Source organism: Oncorhynchus mykiss, chromosome 12 (genome assembly GCF_013265735.2).
Source record: "Oncorhynchus mykiss isolate Arlee chromosome 12, USDA_OmykA_1.1, whole genome shotgun sequence".
In the NCBI taxonomy this organism is placed as follows: Eukaryota; Metazoa; Chordata; class Actinopteri; order Salmoniformes; family Salmonidae; genus Oncorhynchus; species Oncorhynchus mykiss.
The window spans coordinates 62,837,850-62,855,061 of NC_048576.1; the positions used below are offsets into that span (position 1 = coordinate 62,837,850).

Genomic DNA, 17,212 nt, shown 5'->3' on the forward strand with positions numbered 1-17,212 from the left:
CCCGTTCCTACTCGTCTGGCCGTTCTTCAGTGGGCTCACTCTACCAAGTTAGCCGGCCACCCTGGCGTTCGGGGTACGCTTGCTTCCATTCGCCAGCGTTTTTGGTGGCCCACCCGGGAGCATGACACGCGTCGTTTCGTGGCTGCTTGTTCGGTCTGCGCGCAGACTAAGTCCGGTAACTCCCCTCCTGCCGGCCGTCTCAGGCCGCTTCCCATTCCCTCTCGACCGTGGTCTCACATCGCCTTAGATTTTATCACCGGACTGCCTTCGTCAGCGGGGAAGACTGTTATTCTTACGGTTGTCGATAGGTTCTCTAAGGCGGCTCATTTTATTCCCCTTGCTAAGCTTCCTTCTGCTAAAGAGACGGCACAAATCATCATCGAGAATGTTTTCAGAATTCATGGCCTTCCGTCAGACGTCGTTTCGGACAGGGGTCCGCAATTCACGTCTCAATTTTGGAGGGAGTTTTGCCGTTTGATTGGGGCTTCCGTCAGTCTCTCTTCCGGCTTTCACCCCCAGTCTAACGGTCAAGCAGAACGGGCCAATCAGACTATTGGTCGCATCTTACGCAGTCTTTCTTTTCGTAACCCTGCGTCTTGGTCAGAACAGCTCCCCTGGGCAGAATACGCCCACAACTCGCTTCCTTCGTCTGCGACCGGGCTATCTCCTTTTCAGAGTAGCCTCGGGTACCAGCCTCCGCTGTTCTCGTCTCAGTTCGCCGAGTCCAGCGTCCCCTCCGCTCAGGCTTTTGTCCAACGTTGCGAGCGCACCTGGAAGAGGGTCAGGTCTGCACTTTTCCGTTATAGGGCGCAGACTGTGAGAGCTGCTAATAAGCGTAGAACTAAGAGTCCTAGATATTGTCGCGGTCAGAGAGTTTGGCTCTCCACTCAGAACCTTCCCCTTAAGACAGCTTCTCGCAAGTTGACCCCGCGGTTCATTGGTCCGTTCCGTATTTCTCAGATCATTAATCCTGTCGCAGTACGACTTCTTCTTCCGCGATATCTTCGTCGCGTCCACCCGGTCTTCCATGTCTCCTGTGTTAAGCCCGTTCTTCGCGCCCCCGCTCGTCTTCCCCCCCCCCCCCCCCCCCCCCCATCCTTGTCGAGGGCGCACCTATCTACAGGGTCCGTAAGATTTTGGACATGCGTCCTCGGGGCCGTGGTCATCAGTACCTAGTGGATTGGGAGAGGTACGGTCCTGAGGAGAGGAGTTGGGTTCCCTCTCGGGACGTGCTGGACCGTTCGCTGATCGATGATTTCCTCCGTTGCCGCCAGGTTTCCTCCTCGAGTGCGCCAGGAGGCGCTCGGTGAGTGGGGGGGGTACTGTCATGTATTGTCATGTTGTGTCTTGTTCCTGTCCTTTCTCTTCACTCCGTCTCCCTCTGCTGGTCGTATTAGGTTACCTTCTCTCCCTCTCCTTCCCCCAGCTGCTCCTCATCTTCTCTAACTACCTCGTTCACCCCTTTTCCCACCTGTTCCCTTTTTCCCTCTGATTAGGTCTCTATATCTCTCTCTGTTCCTGTTTCTGTCTTTGTCAGATTCTCGTTTGTGTTTCTCATGCCAGAACCAGACTATCGTCGTGTTTGCTTTACCTTGTCCTGTCCTGTCGGAATCTGCCTGTCCATCTGAGCCTACGTGTGTTTCGTTATTAAAGAGACTCTGTTTATGTTAAACCGCTTTTGGGTCCTCACTCACCGCATAACATTGACAGCATGCCAGGGCGGATTGCAGAGGTCTTGAAAAAGAAGGGTCAACACTGCAAATATTGACTCTTTGGATCAACTTCATGTAATTGTCAATAAAAGCCTTTGACACTTATGAAATGCTTGTAATTATACTTCAGTATTCCATAGTAACATCTGTCAAAAATATCTAAAGACACTGAAGCAGCAAACTTTGTGGAAATTAATATTTGTGTCATTCTCAAAACTTTTGGCCACGACTGGATGTCCCAAAAAACCTGTGACAACACAGTGAACATAATGTAGGCCTACCTGTTAGGGGTAACATGGGGTTACCTGCCAACTGCGAAATGGCGGCAATGATTTTGCACTGGCGCATTGCCACAGTTAAATGACTGCAGAGGAAACACTGGTGTGAAGCACAAATGTCTTGCATCGCTCTCATCTCAATATCTGTGTCAAAGGGATAATATTTTTTGGGCCTCTTGACATATGGATATTGTATATGTCAATATCACAATTTCAATTTGAATTAAATTAATCTTACAGCCGTAAGAGTCATCAGTGTCTGAAGAAAGAATGCAAATCCCTTTGAGTGAAACTCGTTTCTTCCTAAACGACCTTATTTATACTGGAGTGAAATCTGTTTCACTAGCAAGTGTGTGAACACATTCATTCCGAAGTGAATGTGACTCCGCATCAATAACACAGTAAAACCTGTGAAATCTATTTTCACTGAGCCACTGGGAAGGTTCTAGAAGAACTTATGAGCACCATTAAAACATCCCCAATCAGTAAGCCTACTTCTCCGCTCTCCACAGCTTTGACAAAGGCACAGCCCTCATTGGAGCAGGATCGTACAGTCTCAGTCCTCCCCTCTCGGAACAGCCGTGTCATGGAGGCCTCGTAGGTGAGGCAAAACGTCTTACGATCCTGGGAGACAAAAAAGATAAAAGGAATATTATTAGTATAATTATCTGAAATGATCAGTATTCTTCTCAATGTTCATAGATGATAATAATGTGATGTTATTTTTTTTTTCAAACCTTGTACAGCTCAGCATACTGCACAATTGTATTATACAGAAATAGACCATTTCCGTGGTAGCCTACTCTAATTCCATTCCTAGTTGCAAGATGTAGTTATTGTAAAATAATGTTATTGTATTATGACACATTTTATTCAGTTGTAGTAGTCTAGTAATGTCAGCAACCTCTTAAACAAACACCTGTGTACTATGTAAGAGTAGGAGGGGAATGATCGTTTCCTTGTCAGAAGGAATGAAAGAGACCTTTACTAGAGGTAACTGACGCTAGTGGCATGACTCAACGAGTCCCTGGTCGTTCCAAAAATTCCTAACAGTTTGACATCTTGTTTGACTAGTGAGAGGAGATAGACCTGGGGAAGATACCATTTTCAAGAGGTATTAGTAGGGAGCTGGCAGAGACGGATTCACAAGGTATATTTAGCTATAGTACTTACCCAAGACTAAAGCATGCATGGAATTCAGAGATTACATTCAAATAAGAATGTAAAGCGGCCAAATAAATCAGCTACAGGTCTTTTTCAATGCGCTTGAGTTACAGTATATGTGGAGGAAAAGTTTATGGAGGAAAACTTGGGTTAGTACCCACATCTGCCTTCTGAATGTGTCATTCAAAGAGTAGCACCTTTACCAGTGGATTTCCAAAACTCTATTAGATTACATCATATCAATAGGGACCAGTGACTTCACTTTGAGTTCCATTTTGTAGTGTCCGCCATCTTTAGGACCGCCCATTCTGGCGCAACTAGTCTGGTCAAAGACGGCAACTAACGCCAAGATCGCACATCTAACCACACCTGGAAAACCAAGATATCTTGACAAGATTGAAATACTCTGTTGTGATCCATATCTCGCTCCTAGCGAGCTTTTCACAGCACCTAAACCCAGCAAACAAAATCCTCCCTCATACTATAGATGTAGCTAGCTAACATTAATGTGGCATTACTGACATAGCTACTAGCTACTACTTAGCTAGCTAACGCTACCTTTTTTCTGACAAGCAAACTCGCGTGAGTTGCAGCAACAGGCAGCTGCTTCGTGAAAACGAATAATAATGTCAGCTAGATACTAATTTAGCAACAGAAGCAAGCTAGCTTTTATTGGAAGAATTCAACATTGTGTGTGACGCACTGGGTTAGCTGCATCCCTTTTGCTTCATATGAAGTATGACTCAGCTAGCTAGCTTAGCTATTGTTGGACAAATCATGCTAGCTTTCATGACATTGTCAAACTTCATAAACACTGCTTATCGGTGCACAAAACACCTTAGTTAGATGTAAAATGGTACAACTAAGACAGATTTCTTGTTTTAGCTTTGATTAATTCAGTGATTTAGGCAATGGACTGCAATAGATGACAGACTTCTAAAGAACTTAAGAACACTTGGAATCAATAAATAGGCATAGAGGGTCTTCTCAATGTTGTATATATAGTGCCTTTGGAAAATATTCAGACCCCTTGACTTTTTCCACAGAAATATCACATTTACATAAGTATTCAAACCCTTTACACCTTTGGCAGCAATTACAACCTTGCGTCTTCTTGGGTATGACGCTACAAGCTTGGCACACCTATATTTGGGAAGTTTCTACCATTCTTATCTGCAGATCCTCTCAAGCTCTGTCAAGTTTGATGGGGAGCATTGATGCACGGCTATTTTCAAGTCTCTCCAGAGATGTTAGATTGGGTTCAAGTCCGGGCTCTGGCTGGGCCATTCAAGGACATTCAGAGACTTGCCCCAAAGCCACTCCTGCATTATCTTGGCGCTGTGCTTAGGGTCATTGTTCTGTTGGAAGGTGAACCTTCGCCCAGTCTGAGGTCCGGAGCGCTCAGGAGCAAGGAACTCTCTGTACTTTGCTCTGTTCATCTTTGCCTCGATTCTGACTAGTCTCCCAGTCCCTGCCGCTGAAAAACATCCACACAGCATGATGCTGCCACCACCAGCACCATGCTTCACCATAGGGATGGTGCCAGGTTTCCTCCAGACGTGACTCTTGGCATTCAGGCCAAAGAGTTCAATCCTGGTTCATCAGACCAGAGAATCTTGTTTCTCATGGTCTGAGCGTCTTTAGGTGCCTTTTGGCAAACTCCAAGCAGGCTGTCATGTGCCTTTTACTGAGGAGTGGCTTCCGTCTGGTCATTCTACCTTAAAGGCCTGATTGGTGGAGTGCTGTCGAGATGGTTGTCCTTCTGGAAAATACTCCCATCTTCACTGAGGAACACTAGAGCTCTGTCACAGTAACCATCGGGTTCTTGGTCACTTTCTCTTCCCCAGATCTTGGAGCTCTACGAACAATTCATTCGCCGTCATGACTGGGTTTTTGCTCTGATATGCACTGTCAACTGTGGGACCTGATCTAGACAGGTGTGTGCCTTCAAGGGGTCTGAATACTTTCCGAACGCACTGTATGTTATAGGAATGTCCTGCTTACCCTGTAGTAAGCTAGCTGCAGAGCCAGCTGAATGAAGGACATCCCCATTAATTAACTCACCCTGTAGTAAGCTAGCCAGGCACGTGCACAGATCGAGCTCAACCAGTGCCCTCGTTGCCTGGTAGAATTTTTTATTTTATTAAATACTTTTTACATTTTATTTAGAGACTCATTTACATTTTTTGTTTGAATTTTTAAAATGTAACGAATTGCACATCAAACTGGCTAATTTCATAAGCTGCTTGAATCCCAGCAAATACCCCCTCCGCCGCCCCCAAGAGCACCAGCACCCCCAATGATCTGTGCACGGCCCTGAAGCTAGCTGCAGAGCCAAATGTTTGAAGGACATCCCCTTTAACTCACCCTGTAGTAAGCTATCTGCAGAGCCAACTGGTTGAAAGACATCCCCTTTAACTCACCCTGTAGTAAGCTAGCTGCAGAGCCAATTGAATGAAGGCGTCTGGGCTGATCTTCAGCTTTTTGATGCGTCCCTTCCCAAAGTCCCTGAAGGGGAAGACATGACAGTCCACATCGTCAGCTAGGGCCTGTGCCACAGACAGAGAGATGGACACCTGCTCCTGAACCTGAAGAGAGAAAGATGGAGGGGTGAGGGGAGGAAACACTTAATAAAAGCTTGTACATTTTTATTAGTTATTTTTCATTAAGACCTGGTAACTCATTGGCCAGACAATCATTTCAGACCTAGTGCCTAGTTAATCTCTCTCTGCTGATCCTCTGGTTTCCAAGTGACTCAGAACAGGACTTGACTGGAAGCCAATGGCAGGAGCGGACAAAAAAAACCAAACAGCTGGTTTTAGTTGACTGATCTCTATAGATCACCATTTAGCGCAACCCTTATAACCTCCCCATACGTGTCCTGCATACAGGGGCCAGTATTGTTTCGGTGTTCTTGCGCAACAAAGAAAACTGGGTTAGCTTGTGCAACATGGATATTTTCTTTCTCAAAATATATATTCTTTCCAATTCACAGCTGCTTTTGTAGTATCTTCTATGAAGAGTTCAACACTTTTCTCAAAACTGCCAGCGGCAAGCCATCTCCCACAGAGATGGGTCCAACAATCTCCTCCAGTGCTTTGCAATAGTCGTAGCGTTCTACATCATTGTCATTGGTACGGAAAAGACTGTGCTTGTACTTTTTACTGGGATAGTGTTCTGTACAACCACGACATCGTCAAATGCCTTTGATGGCGTATCTTTACTTTTTCTATTTGAAGACAGTGTATATCATATGTTACAGGACGGGTAGCAGAGTTACGCTCGCTAGTTATTAGAATGAACAGAGATATGTTCCTACTACCTCGGGTTACGGGGAATTATTTATGTGGTGCACCATAGCAAAACACTTTTCTGCTCGATTTGGCCCCATGCCCCATAGTCGTGTGATTCGCTCAGAATTGGAATGGATTATCATGTCACTCAGTAAATCGACCCCCCATAAGTCCCAAACAGTCCCACACTGTTACCAGGCTCTACACGCCAGCAATTCGAGCCTGGGCACGAGGTTAGTGCGTAGTAATTCAGAGGGGTTGGGTTAAATGCGGAAGATACATTTCGGTTGAATGCATTCAGTTGTGCAACTGTCTAGGTATTCACTTTCCCTAGTAGGCTGTAAGCGTTGTTAAAGGGCGGGGGTGACACAACAGATGTGAAAGTGCCACTAAAAGATTGGTTTCCAGTCTCTCCCCATCTGACAACAACATCTGGTTGAGATCATGGGAAGTCATGGCAGAGCAAGAGAGAGCACATATTGATGGGAGGGTACTTCTCCCTTTATCTAAATCTTCTTCACCATCTCAGGTATTCAATAATAAGGCCAAAGAGGACCGAGAGAGAAAGACTGCAAGAGATAAAGAAAGATAGAGAGGACACAGAAAACATAACCCATGCTTCGGTCACTTCTAGATTAGACTACTGCAATGCGCTACTCTCCAGCTACCCAGATAAAACACTAAATAAACTTCAGTTAGTGCTAAATACAGCTGCTAGATTCTTGGATTGAACCCCGAAAAATGTATCATATGTGACCGATGGGCTTGATTTGGTCTTATGTAGCAAAATTTTAAATGCCGTTTTTTAAAATTGGATAAAAGTAGAGACTCGGAGCTAGAAAATTGTATATCGTACACTACAGTTGAGGAACAATGGGAAAGTAATTCTGCTTTGAAAGTTGATAAACTTGTAACCTCACTTTTGAGAAAATGGACCTTGAATGTTTTGGTACACCTACTGGAGAGCTCTTCTTTGTCTAAACCCATTCAGCATCGTTCACACCCACTTAAGCCTTAGCCCCACCCATCTCTTTAAGGATTCACATGTGAGGGCATGTGCTAAACATAGTGAGTACGGTAGTGCATTAAACAAACAAAAGATTTCAAGACTAAAGCCTGGTTTACACTACATCTATCGACATGTCTGTATACAGTTTCCGCAGTGACCTCATGAACTTTCTATTGTCGTCAGACATCAAACTTGTTATTATGAAAAAGTATAAATACAAAAACGTCAGGTTGCATGACATCAGCAGCGTGGTGGTCCAAAATAGCATAACTGGTGTATTTTAACACCAATAAACCCATCAGTTTAAAAATCAATTTAGCACATACTGATGGGAGAGTACTTATCCCTTTATCTAAACTCAGCAAAAAAAGAAACGTCCTCTCACTGTCAACTGCGTTTATTTTCAGCAAACTTAACATGTGTATGAACATAACAAGATTCAACAACTGAGACATAAACTGAACAAGTTCCACAGACATGTGACTAACAGAAATGGAATAATGTGTCCCTGAACAAATCAAAAGTAACCGTCGGTATCTGGTGTGGCCACCAGCTGCATTAAGTACTGCAGTGCATCTCCTCCTCATGGACTGCACCAGATTTGCCAGTTCCTGCTGTGAGATGTTACCCCACTCTTCCACCAAGGCACCTGTAATTTCCCAGACATTTCTGGGGGGAATGGCCCCAGCCTTCACCCTCCGATCCAACAGGTCTCAGACGTGCTCAATGGGATTGAGATCTGGACTCTTCGCTGGCCATGCAGAACACTGACATTCCTGTCTTGCAGGAAATCACACACAGAACAAGCAGTATGGCTGGTGGCATTGTCATGCTGGAGGGTCATGTCAGGATGAGCCTACAGGAAGGGTACCACATGAGGGAGGAGGACGTCTTCTCTGTAATGCACAGTGTTGAGATTGCCTGCAATGACAACAAGCTCAGTCCGATGATGCTGTGACATACCACCCCAGACCATGATGGACCCTCCACCTCCAAATCGATCCCGCTCCAGAGTACAGGCCTCGGTATAACGCTCATTACTTAGACGATAAACGCGAATCCGACCATCACCCCTGGTGAGACAAAACCGCGACTCGTCAGTGAAGAGCACTTTTTTGCCAGTCCTGTCTGGTCCAGCGACGGCAGGTTTGTGCCCATAGGCGACGTGGTTTCCGGTGATGTCTGGTAGGACCTGCCTTACAACAGGCCTACAAGCCCTCAGTCCAGCCTCTCTCAGCCTATTGGGGACAGTCTGAGCACTGATGGAGGTAATGTGTAACTCAGGCAGTTGTTGCGGCCATCCTGTACCTGGTGTGATGTTCGGACGTGCCGATCCTGTGTTATTACACGTGGTCTGCCACTGTGAGGATGATCAGCTGTCCGTCCTGTCTCCCTGTAGCGCTGTCTTAGACATCTCACAGTACGGACATGCCTCCTTGCAGTATGCCTAAGGCACGTTCACACAGATGAGCAGGGACCCTGGGCATCTTTCTTTTGGTTGTTTTTCAGAGTCAGTAGAAAGGCCTCTTTAGTGTCCTAGTTTTCATAACTGTGACCTTAATTGCCTACCGTCTGTAAGCTGTTAGTGTCTTACCGACCGTTCCACAGGTGCATGTTCATTAATTGTTTATGGTTCATTGAACAAGCATGGGAAACAATGTTTAAACTCTTTACAATGAAGATCTGTGAAGTTATTTGTATTTTTACGAATGGTCTTTGAAAGACAGGGTCCTGAAAAAGGGACGTTTCTTTTTTTGCTGAGTTTACATTACATATTATCCAGAGCGATTTACAGTCGTGAATGCATACATTTCATACGTTTTTTTCTCCGTAATCGTCCTAATCTTCTGCCTATGTCTCAGCTCTTCAATAATAAGGCCAAAGAAGCCTGAGATAGAGAGAAAGACAGTGAGAGATCAAGAAAGATGAGAGAATGCAGAAAAACGAATCCATGCTTTTGTCACTTCTAGATTAGACTACTGCAATGCTCTACTCTACAGCTACCTGGATAAAACACTAAATAAACTTCAGTTAGTGCTAAATACAGCTGCTAGAATCCCGACTAGAGCCAACAAATGTGATCATATTACTCCAGTGCTAGCCTCTCTACACTGGCTTCCTGTTAAGGCTAGGGCTGATTTCAAGATTATACTGCTAACCTACAAAGCATTACATGCACTTTCTCCTACCCATCTCTCTGATTTGGTCCTGCCGTACATACCTACACGTACGCTATGGTCACAATACGCAGGCCTCCTTATTGTCCCTAGAATCTCTAAGCAAACAGCTGAGGGGAGGGCCTTCTCCTATTGAACTAGATTTTTGTGGAATGGTCTGCCTACCCATGTGAGAGACGCAGACTCAGTCTCAACCTTTAAGTCTTTATTGAAGACTCATCTCTTCACTAGGTCCTACGATTGAGTGCAAAGGTGAACGGCAAGGCACTGGAATGACGTACCGCCCTTGCTGTCTCTGACCTGGCCAGCTCCCATCTTTCCACTGGGATTCTCTGCCTCTGACCCTATTATAGGGGCTCGTGCATTGAGGGACATCTTCGTGGGCTATACTCATCCTTGTCTCAGGGTAGTAAGTTGGTCTGTTGCTATCCCTCTAGTGGTGATGGGGGCTGTGCTTAGTCAAAATGGATGGGGTATGTGCCGGGGAGCAAGGTTCAGTCTGTCCTATCTGATACACGGCATCTGTATAAATAGATTGCGACAAGATGCATATATTTCATTCTAGTGGGAGAGGGCTCAACTGACTTTTCTGACTAGCGAATTGAAACTTTCAAATAAAAAAAATAGCCTAGTTAATTAATGAAGTGGAAAAAAGTAGCTGGCTGAAAATGTGGGATGAGTCAGGTCAGCTGGCACAGATCTTGCCATGGGAGTTTGGTTCCCAGGGGTTGAGTCAGGCTGAGAGCCAGGTTTGGGTTTTCTAGACAAACACTCACTAGTTAAACTTTCTAAAAAGGAATTTGTTTAAGGATGGAAAACCCCCCACGACACCCTGACCTTAACCTGTTACGTGAGCGGTGTGCGTGTGTGGAAACCCCCTGTGAGTTTGAGAAGAACCACACGTCCTTCCGCTTTGCATCCAGTAATATTTACATTATGATAGTTTTGATGTTTTAATGACAGCCCGGGTTAGTTAGTGGTCCAGAGAGACCGTCGCCGACGGTAACTTATGACTGCTGTTATAGCGGACATAGATTACCTTGTGGACTTTTTTGAAGTATTTATTTGATTACTCAAGGTTAATGGCGTCTTATTTGGCCGACCCCAGTGCAGGTTAGTTCTGAAGAATTCGTTGACATTGAAATTTAGCTGGCTAAAAAGGTGAGCCACGTTCGTACGACTGGTTGAACTGGGAGTTGAATAAAGTTACCTCACTAACTCCTCAAACCTGATTAGTAGGATACCCCCCCCCCCCTGTTCTTTCCTTGGGTTGAAAACTGTCAGCCACTCTTGAAGAGCAATGAAACTCAAACAAAGTGGAGTAGACTTGAGCATGAACAGCATTCAGAAAAGCCGGTTGAGAGTAGTTTTTATTGAGAGTAGTTTGCTGTGGAGTGGCATGACACAGCAAAGTACTTAAGAGTTCGATCCAACCAGCCAGAATGCATATATTTCATATGACTGGAGACCAGTTTACCACATGTTATTTCTGTTTTCAGTTCAGAGACAGAGGCCGCTTCCAACAGAGAGAGAGAGAGAGAGAGAGAGAGAGAGAGAGAGAGGAAACAGGGAGATGAAGGGGAGAAGAGGAAAGCATACTGTAGGGAGAGGAAGAAGGGGTAGGAGGAAGGAATAAGAGAATGAGCGGTACTAATAAGGGGAATTTGAGAAAGGCAAGCCCTCATGAAGCAGACAGTTTGAGAGTTGAAGCAACATGAAGGGGAAATGAAAAAAAAACACAGAGGGAGAGAGAGAGAAAACAGATGAAGAAAGAGTTGGTAGTGACATAAGGTCCAGGTGAGTGAGAGAGTGCGTGGGGGGCAAGCAATGCGACTCGAATAGACCTTTGAGCCTTGGTGATGTACGGAGGCACTCGTGTGTGTTCTGTTATCAATGTGAAGGCTTCACTATTCTAATAAGCATAGAAATGCTGCAAGTAAGTTGGCGCATGTAATAATTAACAGGGGCAAAGTCCCCCAAAAGTCCCCGGTCATTTGGCGACCAGGCTGTGTGTGTATATTATGTACACTACCGATCAAAAGTTTGGGCACACCTACTCATTCAATAATTTTTCTTTATTAGTACTATTTTCTACATTATATAATAATACTGAAGATATCAAAACTATGAAACAACACATCATGTAGTAACCAAGAAAAAGTGTTAAAGAAATCCCAAAATATTTTATATTTGAGATTCTTCAAATAGCCACCCTTTGCCTTGATGACAGCTTTGCACACGCTTGGCATTTTCTCAACCAGCTTCACCTGGAATGCTTTTCCAAAAGTCTTGAAAGAGTTCCCACATATGCTGAGCACTTGTTGGCTGCTTTTCCTTCACTCTGCGGTCCAACTCATCCCAAACCATCTCAATTTGCTTGATCTTGGGGGATTGTGGAGGCCAGGTCATCTGATGCAGCACCCATCACTCTCCTTCTTGGTAAAATAGCTCTTATACAGCCTGGATGTGTGCTGGGTTATTGTCCTGTTGAAAAACAAATGATAGTCCCACTAAGACCAAAGCAGATGGGATGGCGTATCGCTGCAGAATGCTGTGGTAGCCATGCTGGTTAAGTGTGCCTTGAATTCTAACTAAATCACAGACTGTCACCAGCAAAGCACCCCCCACACCGTAACACCTCCTCCATGCTTTACAGTGGGAAATACACATGCGGAGATCATCAGTTCACCCACACTGCATCTCACAAAGACACGGTCGTTGGAACCAAAGATCTCAGATTTGGACTCCAGACCAAAAGGACACATTTCCACCAGTCTAATGTCCATTGCTCGTGTTTCTTGGCCCAAGCAAGTCTCTTCTTCTTATTGGTGTCCATTAGTAGTGTTTTTTTGCAGCAATTCGACCATGAAGGCCTGATTCACACCGTCTCCTTTGAACAGTTGATGTTGAGATGCGTCTGTTACTGGAACTCTGTGAAGCATTTATTTGGGCTGCAATTTATGAGGTTGGTAACGCTAATGAACTTATCCTCTGCAGCAGAGGTATCTTTGGGTCTTCCATTCCTGTGACGGTCTTCATCAGAGCCAGTTTAATCACAGCGCTTGATGGTTTTTTCGACTGCACTTGAAGAGACTTTCAAAGTTCTAGACATTTTCCAAATTGACTGACCTTCATGTCTTAAGAAAATGATGGACTGTCATCTCTCTTTGCTGATTTGAGCTGTTCTTGTCATAATATGGACTTGGTCTTTTACCAAATCTTCTGTATACCACCCCTACCTTGTCACAACACAACTGATTGGCTCAAACGCATTAAGAAGGAAAGAAATTCCACAAATTAACTTTAAGGCACACCTGTTAATTGAAATGCATTCCAATGCATTCCACCTCATGAAGCTGGTTGAGAGAATGCCAAGAGTGTTCAAATCTGTCATTAAGGCAAAGGGTGGCTATTTGAAGAATCTCAAATATATTTTCATTTGTTTAACCAAAAAAGTGTTACTACATGATTCCATATGTGTTATTTCATAGTTTTGATGTCTTCACTATTATTCTACAATGTCAAAAAAAAGTACATAATAGAAAAACCCTTGAATGAGTAGGTGTTCTAAAACTTTTGACCAGTAGTGTATGCAAGATTCTGAGCTCTGTAACTGTCAGCCAGTCAGTCAACCAGCCAACCAGCCAGCTAGTCAGTCATAGCAGCACATTGAGGTAATTTCCAGGAGTGGAACTCCCCAGCGTTCCCACAGACAGGCAGTTAACACAGTAGAGGCCAAGGGAGGAGAGCACTGCACTGCTGAGGTAGAAGTAGGGAGAGAAGGTGGAGATATACAGTGCCTTCGGAAAGTATTCAGACCCCTTGACTTTATTCACATTTTGTTACGTTGTAGCCTTATTCTAAAATGTATTAAATATTTATTTTTTCCTCAGAAATCTACACACAATACCCCATAATGACAAAGCAAAAACAGAGTCTCATAGCAAAGGGTCTGAATACATCCGTAAATAATAAAAAAAATATATATATTATTTACATTTATTATTTACATGATTATTTATCTATTCAGACCCTTTGCTATGAGACTCGAAATTGAGCTCGTGTGCATCCTGTTTCCAATTCAATTGCATTCACCTGTGGTAAATTCAATTGATTGGACATAATTTGGAAAATAACACACCTGTCTATATAAGGTCCCCACAGTTGACAGTGCATGTCAGAGTAAAAACCAAGCCATGAGGTCGAAGGAATTGTCCGTAGAGCTCCGAGACAAGATTGTGTAGAGTCACAGATCTGGGGAAGGGTACAAAAAAAAATGTCTGAAGCCATGAAGGTCCCTAAGAACACAGTTGCCTCCATCATTCCTAAATGGAAGGAGTTTGGAAACACCAAGATTCTTCCTAGATCTGGCCATGCGGCCAAACTGAGCAATTGGGGGAGAAGGGCCTTGGTCAGGGAAGTGTCCAAGAAGCCGATGGTCACTCTGACAGAGCTCTAGAGTTCCTCTGTCGAGATGGGAGAACCTTCCAGAAGGACAACCATCTCTGCAGCACTCAACCAATCAGGCCTTTCTGGTAGAGTGGCCAGACAGAAGCCACTACCCAGTAAAAGGCACATGACAGACCGCTTGGAGTTTGCCAAAAGGTACCTAAAGACTCTCAGACCATGAGAAACAAGATTTTCTGGTCTGATAAAACCAAGATAGAACTCTTTGGCCTGAATGCCAAGAGTCACGTCTGTAGGAAACCTGGCACCATCCCTACGGTGAAGCATGGTGGTGGCAGCATCATGCTGTGGGAAAGTTTTTCAGCGTCAGGGACTGGGAGACTAGTCAGGATCAAGGCAAAGATGAACGGAGCAAAATACAGAGAGATCCTTGATGAAAATCTGCTCCAGAGCGCTCAGGACCTCAGACAGGGGCGAAGGTTCACCTTTTAACAGGACAATGACCCTAAGCTCACAGCCAAGACAACGAAGGAGTGGCTTCGGGACAAGTCTCCGAATGTCCTTGAGTGGACCAGCTAGAGCCCGGACTTGAACCCGATCTAATATCTCTGGAGAGACCTGAAAATAGCTGTGCAGCAATGCTCCCCATCCAACCTGACAGAGCTTGAGAGGATCTGCAGAGAGGAATGGGAGAAACTCCCCAAATATAGGTGTATTCCAACCTTGTAGCGTCATACCCAAGAAGACTCGAGGCTGTAATCACTGCCAAAGGTGCTTCAAGAAAGTACTGAGTAAAGGGTCTGAATACATATGTAAATGTGATATTTCAGTTATTTATATTTAATACATTTACAGAAATGTCTCAACTTGTTTTTGCTTTGTTATTATGGCATATTGTGTGCAGATTAATGTGGAAAATAACAATTTAATACATTTTATAATAAGGCTGTAACGTAACAAATTGTGAAAAAAAGTAAAGGGGTCTGAATACTTTCCGAATGCACTGTAGGTGGTAGAGATAGAGTGGAGGGAATTTCCCCCGATTGTCTGACTGTTGTGGGTCGGTAGAAACAGAGGAGGAAACGGAACACTCCAACCGCAACAAACAAACAGAGAGAGAAAGCGCGCGATAGAGCGAGATGCCACTTCTCTCGGATGAAAGAAAAGAAACTGATGAAAGACAAAAAGAGAAGAACCTTTCATCTCGGGCTGTGTTGGTCATGACATTTTGTCAGCCGGCCATTGTCATGCAATCATCACCTCAGAAAGCACTGCCCATTTTGTTGTGTTAGGCTTTGAAACAACATCCACAACGACCATGTTTTCACACTCACACATTCAAATCTGTTAATTAACTTCTTTCTTCAAAACGATCAATCACAATGAGGTGACTTTTAAAAGCACATACTGTTTTCATGATGTGTTCGATGGGATTGCATTTGAATTGATGTCAGAGTGGTTAAAGGAAAAAGAACCCTGACTACCAGGCCATTAGCAGCCTGATAATCATTAGCGAGTTGGGTACTACCAACGCATGTCCTGAGTCCATAAAAGGAGGTTACCGTGACTCAACGGCCACATAGAATTTTACTGCAGTCATGACTCATGATTGCCATTAATACAGTCACTGCAACTGCCCCTACTTTCACCAAATCGTGGCTCAAGGAGGTCATGCTAACATTGTGCACCATACTTAGACTAAAATATTAAACTTAAGCCACTGAATTGGTTCCTCAACATGTATTAATTGTGGTTCAGGACTGTCAATGGACATTAAGTCGTGGAATGAAACCGAGAGAAGAACTGATCCAAGACTTAAAGAAAGAGGAGAGAGGGAGCTGGACAATGTTTTACAGGGTGTTTCAAGTGACAATAAACACGGACACACTCCCCTCCCAGAGGATGTCTGAGGGAGGCAAGGTTTCCATTGGATGACAAATCACCTGGAGCAAAAAAAATCAAATTTCAAAATTATGCTTTTTATTCATTAATCGAAAAAGCAATCAATGGGAATACTTTTGACAGGTAAAGAGTATTGGTCGATAGGTTCCTTTTCCTTATTTTGTGGAATTAAAATTGGCCTGTGTATTTTCGTTAGTCAGCATAGAGCCTATTTTGAGCGGGATTTCTCCTGCACGATTAAAAAGTACTACTGGTAATTGAAGCATGCCTCCCATTCACCATACAAGTGCAATCAACAGGCTATCAGCGCTTCACCCACCACTTTACAATGTGAGCTGGAGGCAGTAGGCATTTTGAAAACATACTTAATAAACCTGAATGTTTAATTTCATATTACGAGGCATCGTTTAACTTGCTTCAATTAGCATATAGGCAAAATCCGACCATGAAAACGTGGAGGCAATTTAATAGGCGGCGCGTGAGTTGCAAGTTTGGGGACGCTTACAATTTATCCTACCATTTTTACCGTTCTGAGTGACAGTTACGATGTACATATGCAGATTTGCGTGGAACAGCTTCATTTCAACGTTTCTTAAAACCATGACAAAATTCGAAAAAGTCATGCATGGAACTCATAGCTAATACAGCAGTAGGCCTTTAACTTAGATTTCTCATTCACACTGAGGATTGGTGACTATCGAGGGGGAGATTGGAAGATTTGTTAAAATAGCTTACTGTGAGGAACTATAGTTTTAATATATCATCATTTGCAATGATGGAAAAAAAAACGACAAAAAAAACACTTTCCCACATATGCGTGCTCACGTGTTTCCTTCAACATGATCAGGACATAGAAAACAGATACATACTCATTGCTCATATGGAGCATTCCAAAACAAAAGTGTAACGGGTTGTGAACTCCACAAAGAATGTTTCCACTCCGAGAATGAGAACGGTAAATGTAAGAAAATTATGGGGATTAATGGCACATTTACTACTGGTGTCATATGTAAAGAGGAATTGATTTAAAAAAAAGTTTTTTAAAAGGACAAACAATTCACACAATGACATAATGAATGTGCAAGAGCTGGCGGGAGATTCGGCTGTATCGTCACCAGACACCCCTCCCCTTCTTATTGTCTCAACACATTATCTTCACAGGTATTTTTTGCTTTTCACTGACAGCCAAATCTCAATAATCAGCTTGGCCTACCATGTGTCTGCTCAAACGGTCAGAAACAGACTCCATGAGGGTGGTATGAGGGCCCGA

The 17,212-nt window shown here is 44.0% G+C and overlaps 1 protein-coding gene across 2 annotated transcripts in view; it reads right to left on the bottom strand.

Annotated features, from left to right (window-relative positions):
* The window catches only part of cpt1cb (carnitine palmitoyltransferase 1Cb), a 58,050-nt gene that overhangs the window by 11,341 nt on the left and 29,497 nt on the right, over nucleotides 1–17,212 (bottom strand). For both annotated transcript variants that reach the window (XM_036938031.1, XM_036938030.1), the window contains exons 14-15: nucleotides 5,578–5,742; nucleotides 2,486–2,614 (exon numbers count right to left, since the gene is read on the bottom strand). In XM_036938031.1, coding sequence (XP_036793926.1) covers nucleotides 2,486–2,614; nucleotides 5,578–5,742 — 294 coding nt within the window. The remainder of the gene's footprint in view (nucleotides 1–2,485; nucleotides 2,615–5,577; nucleotides 5,743–17,212) is intronic.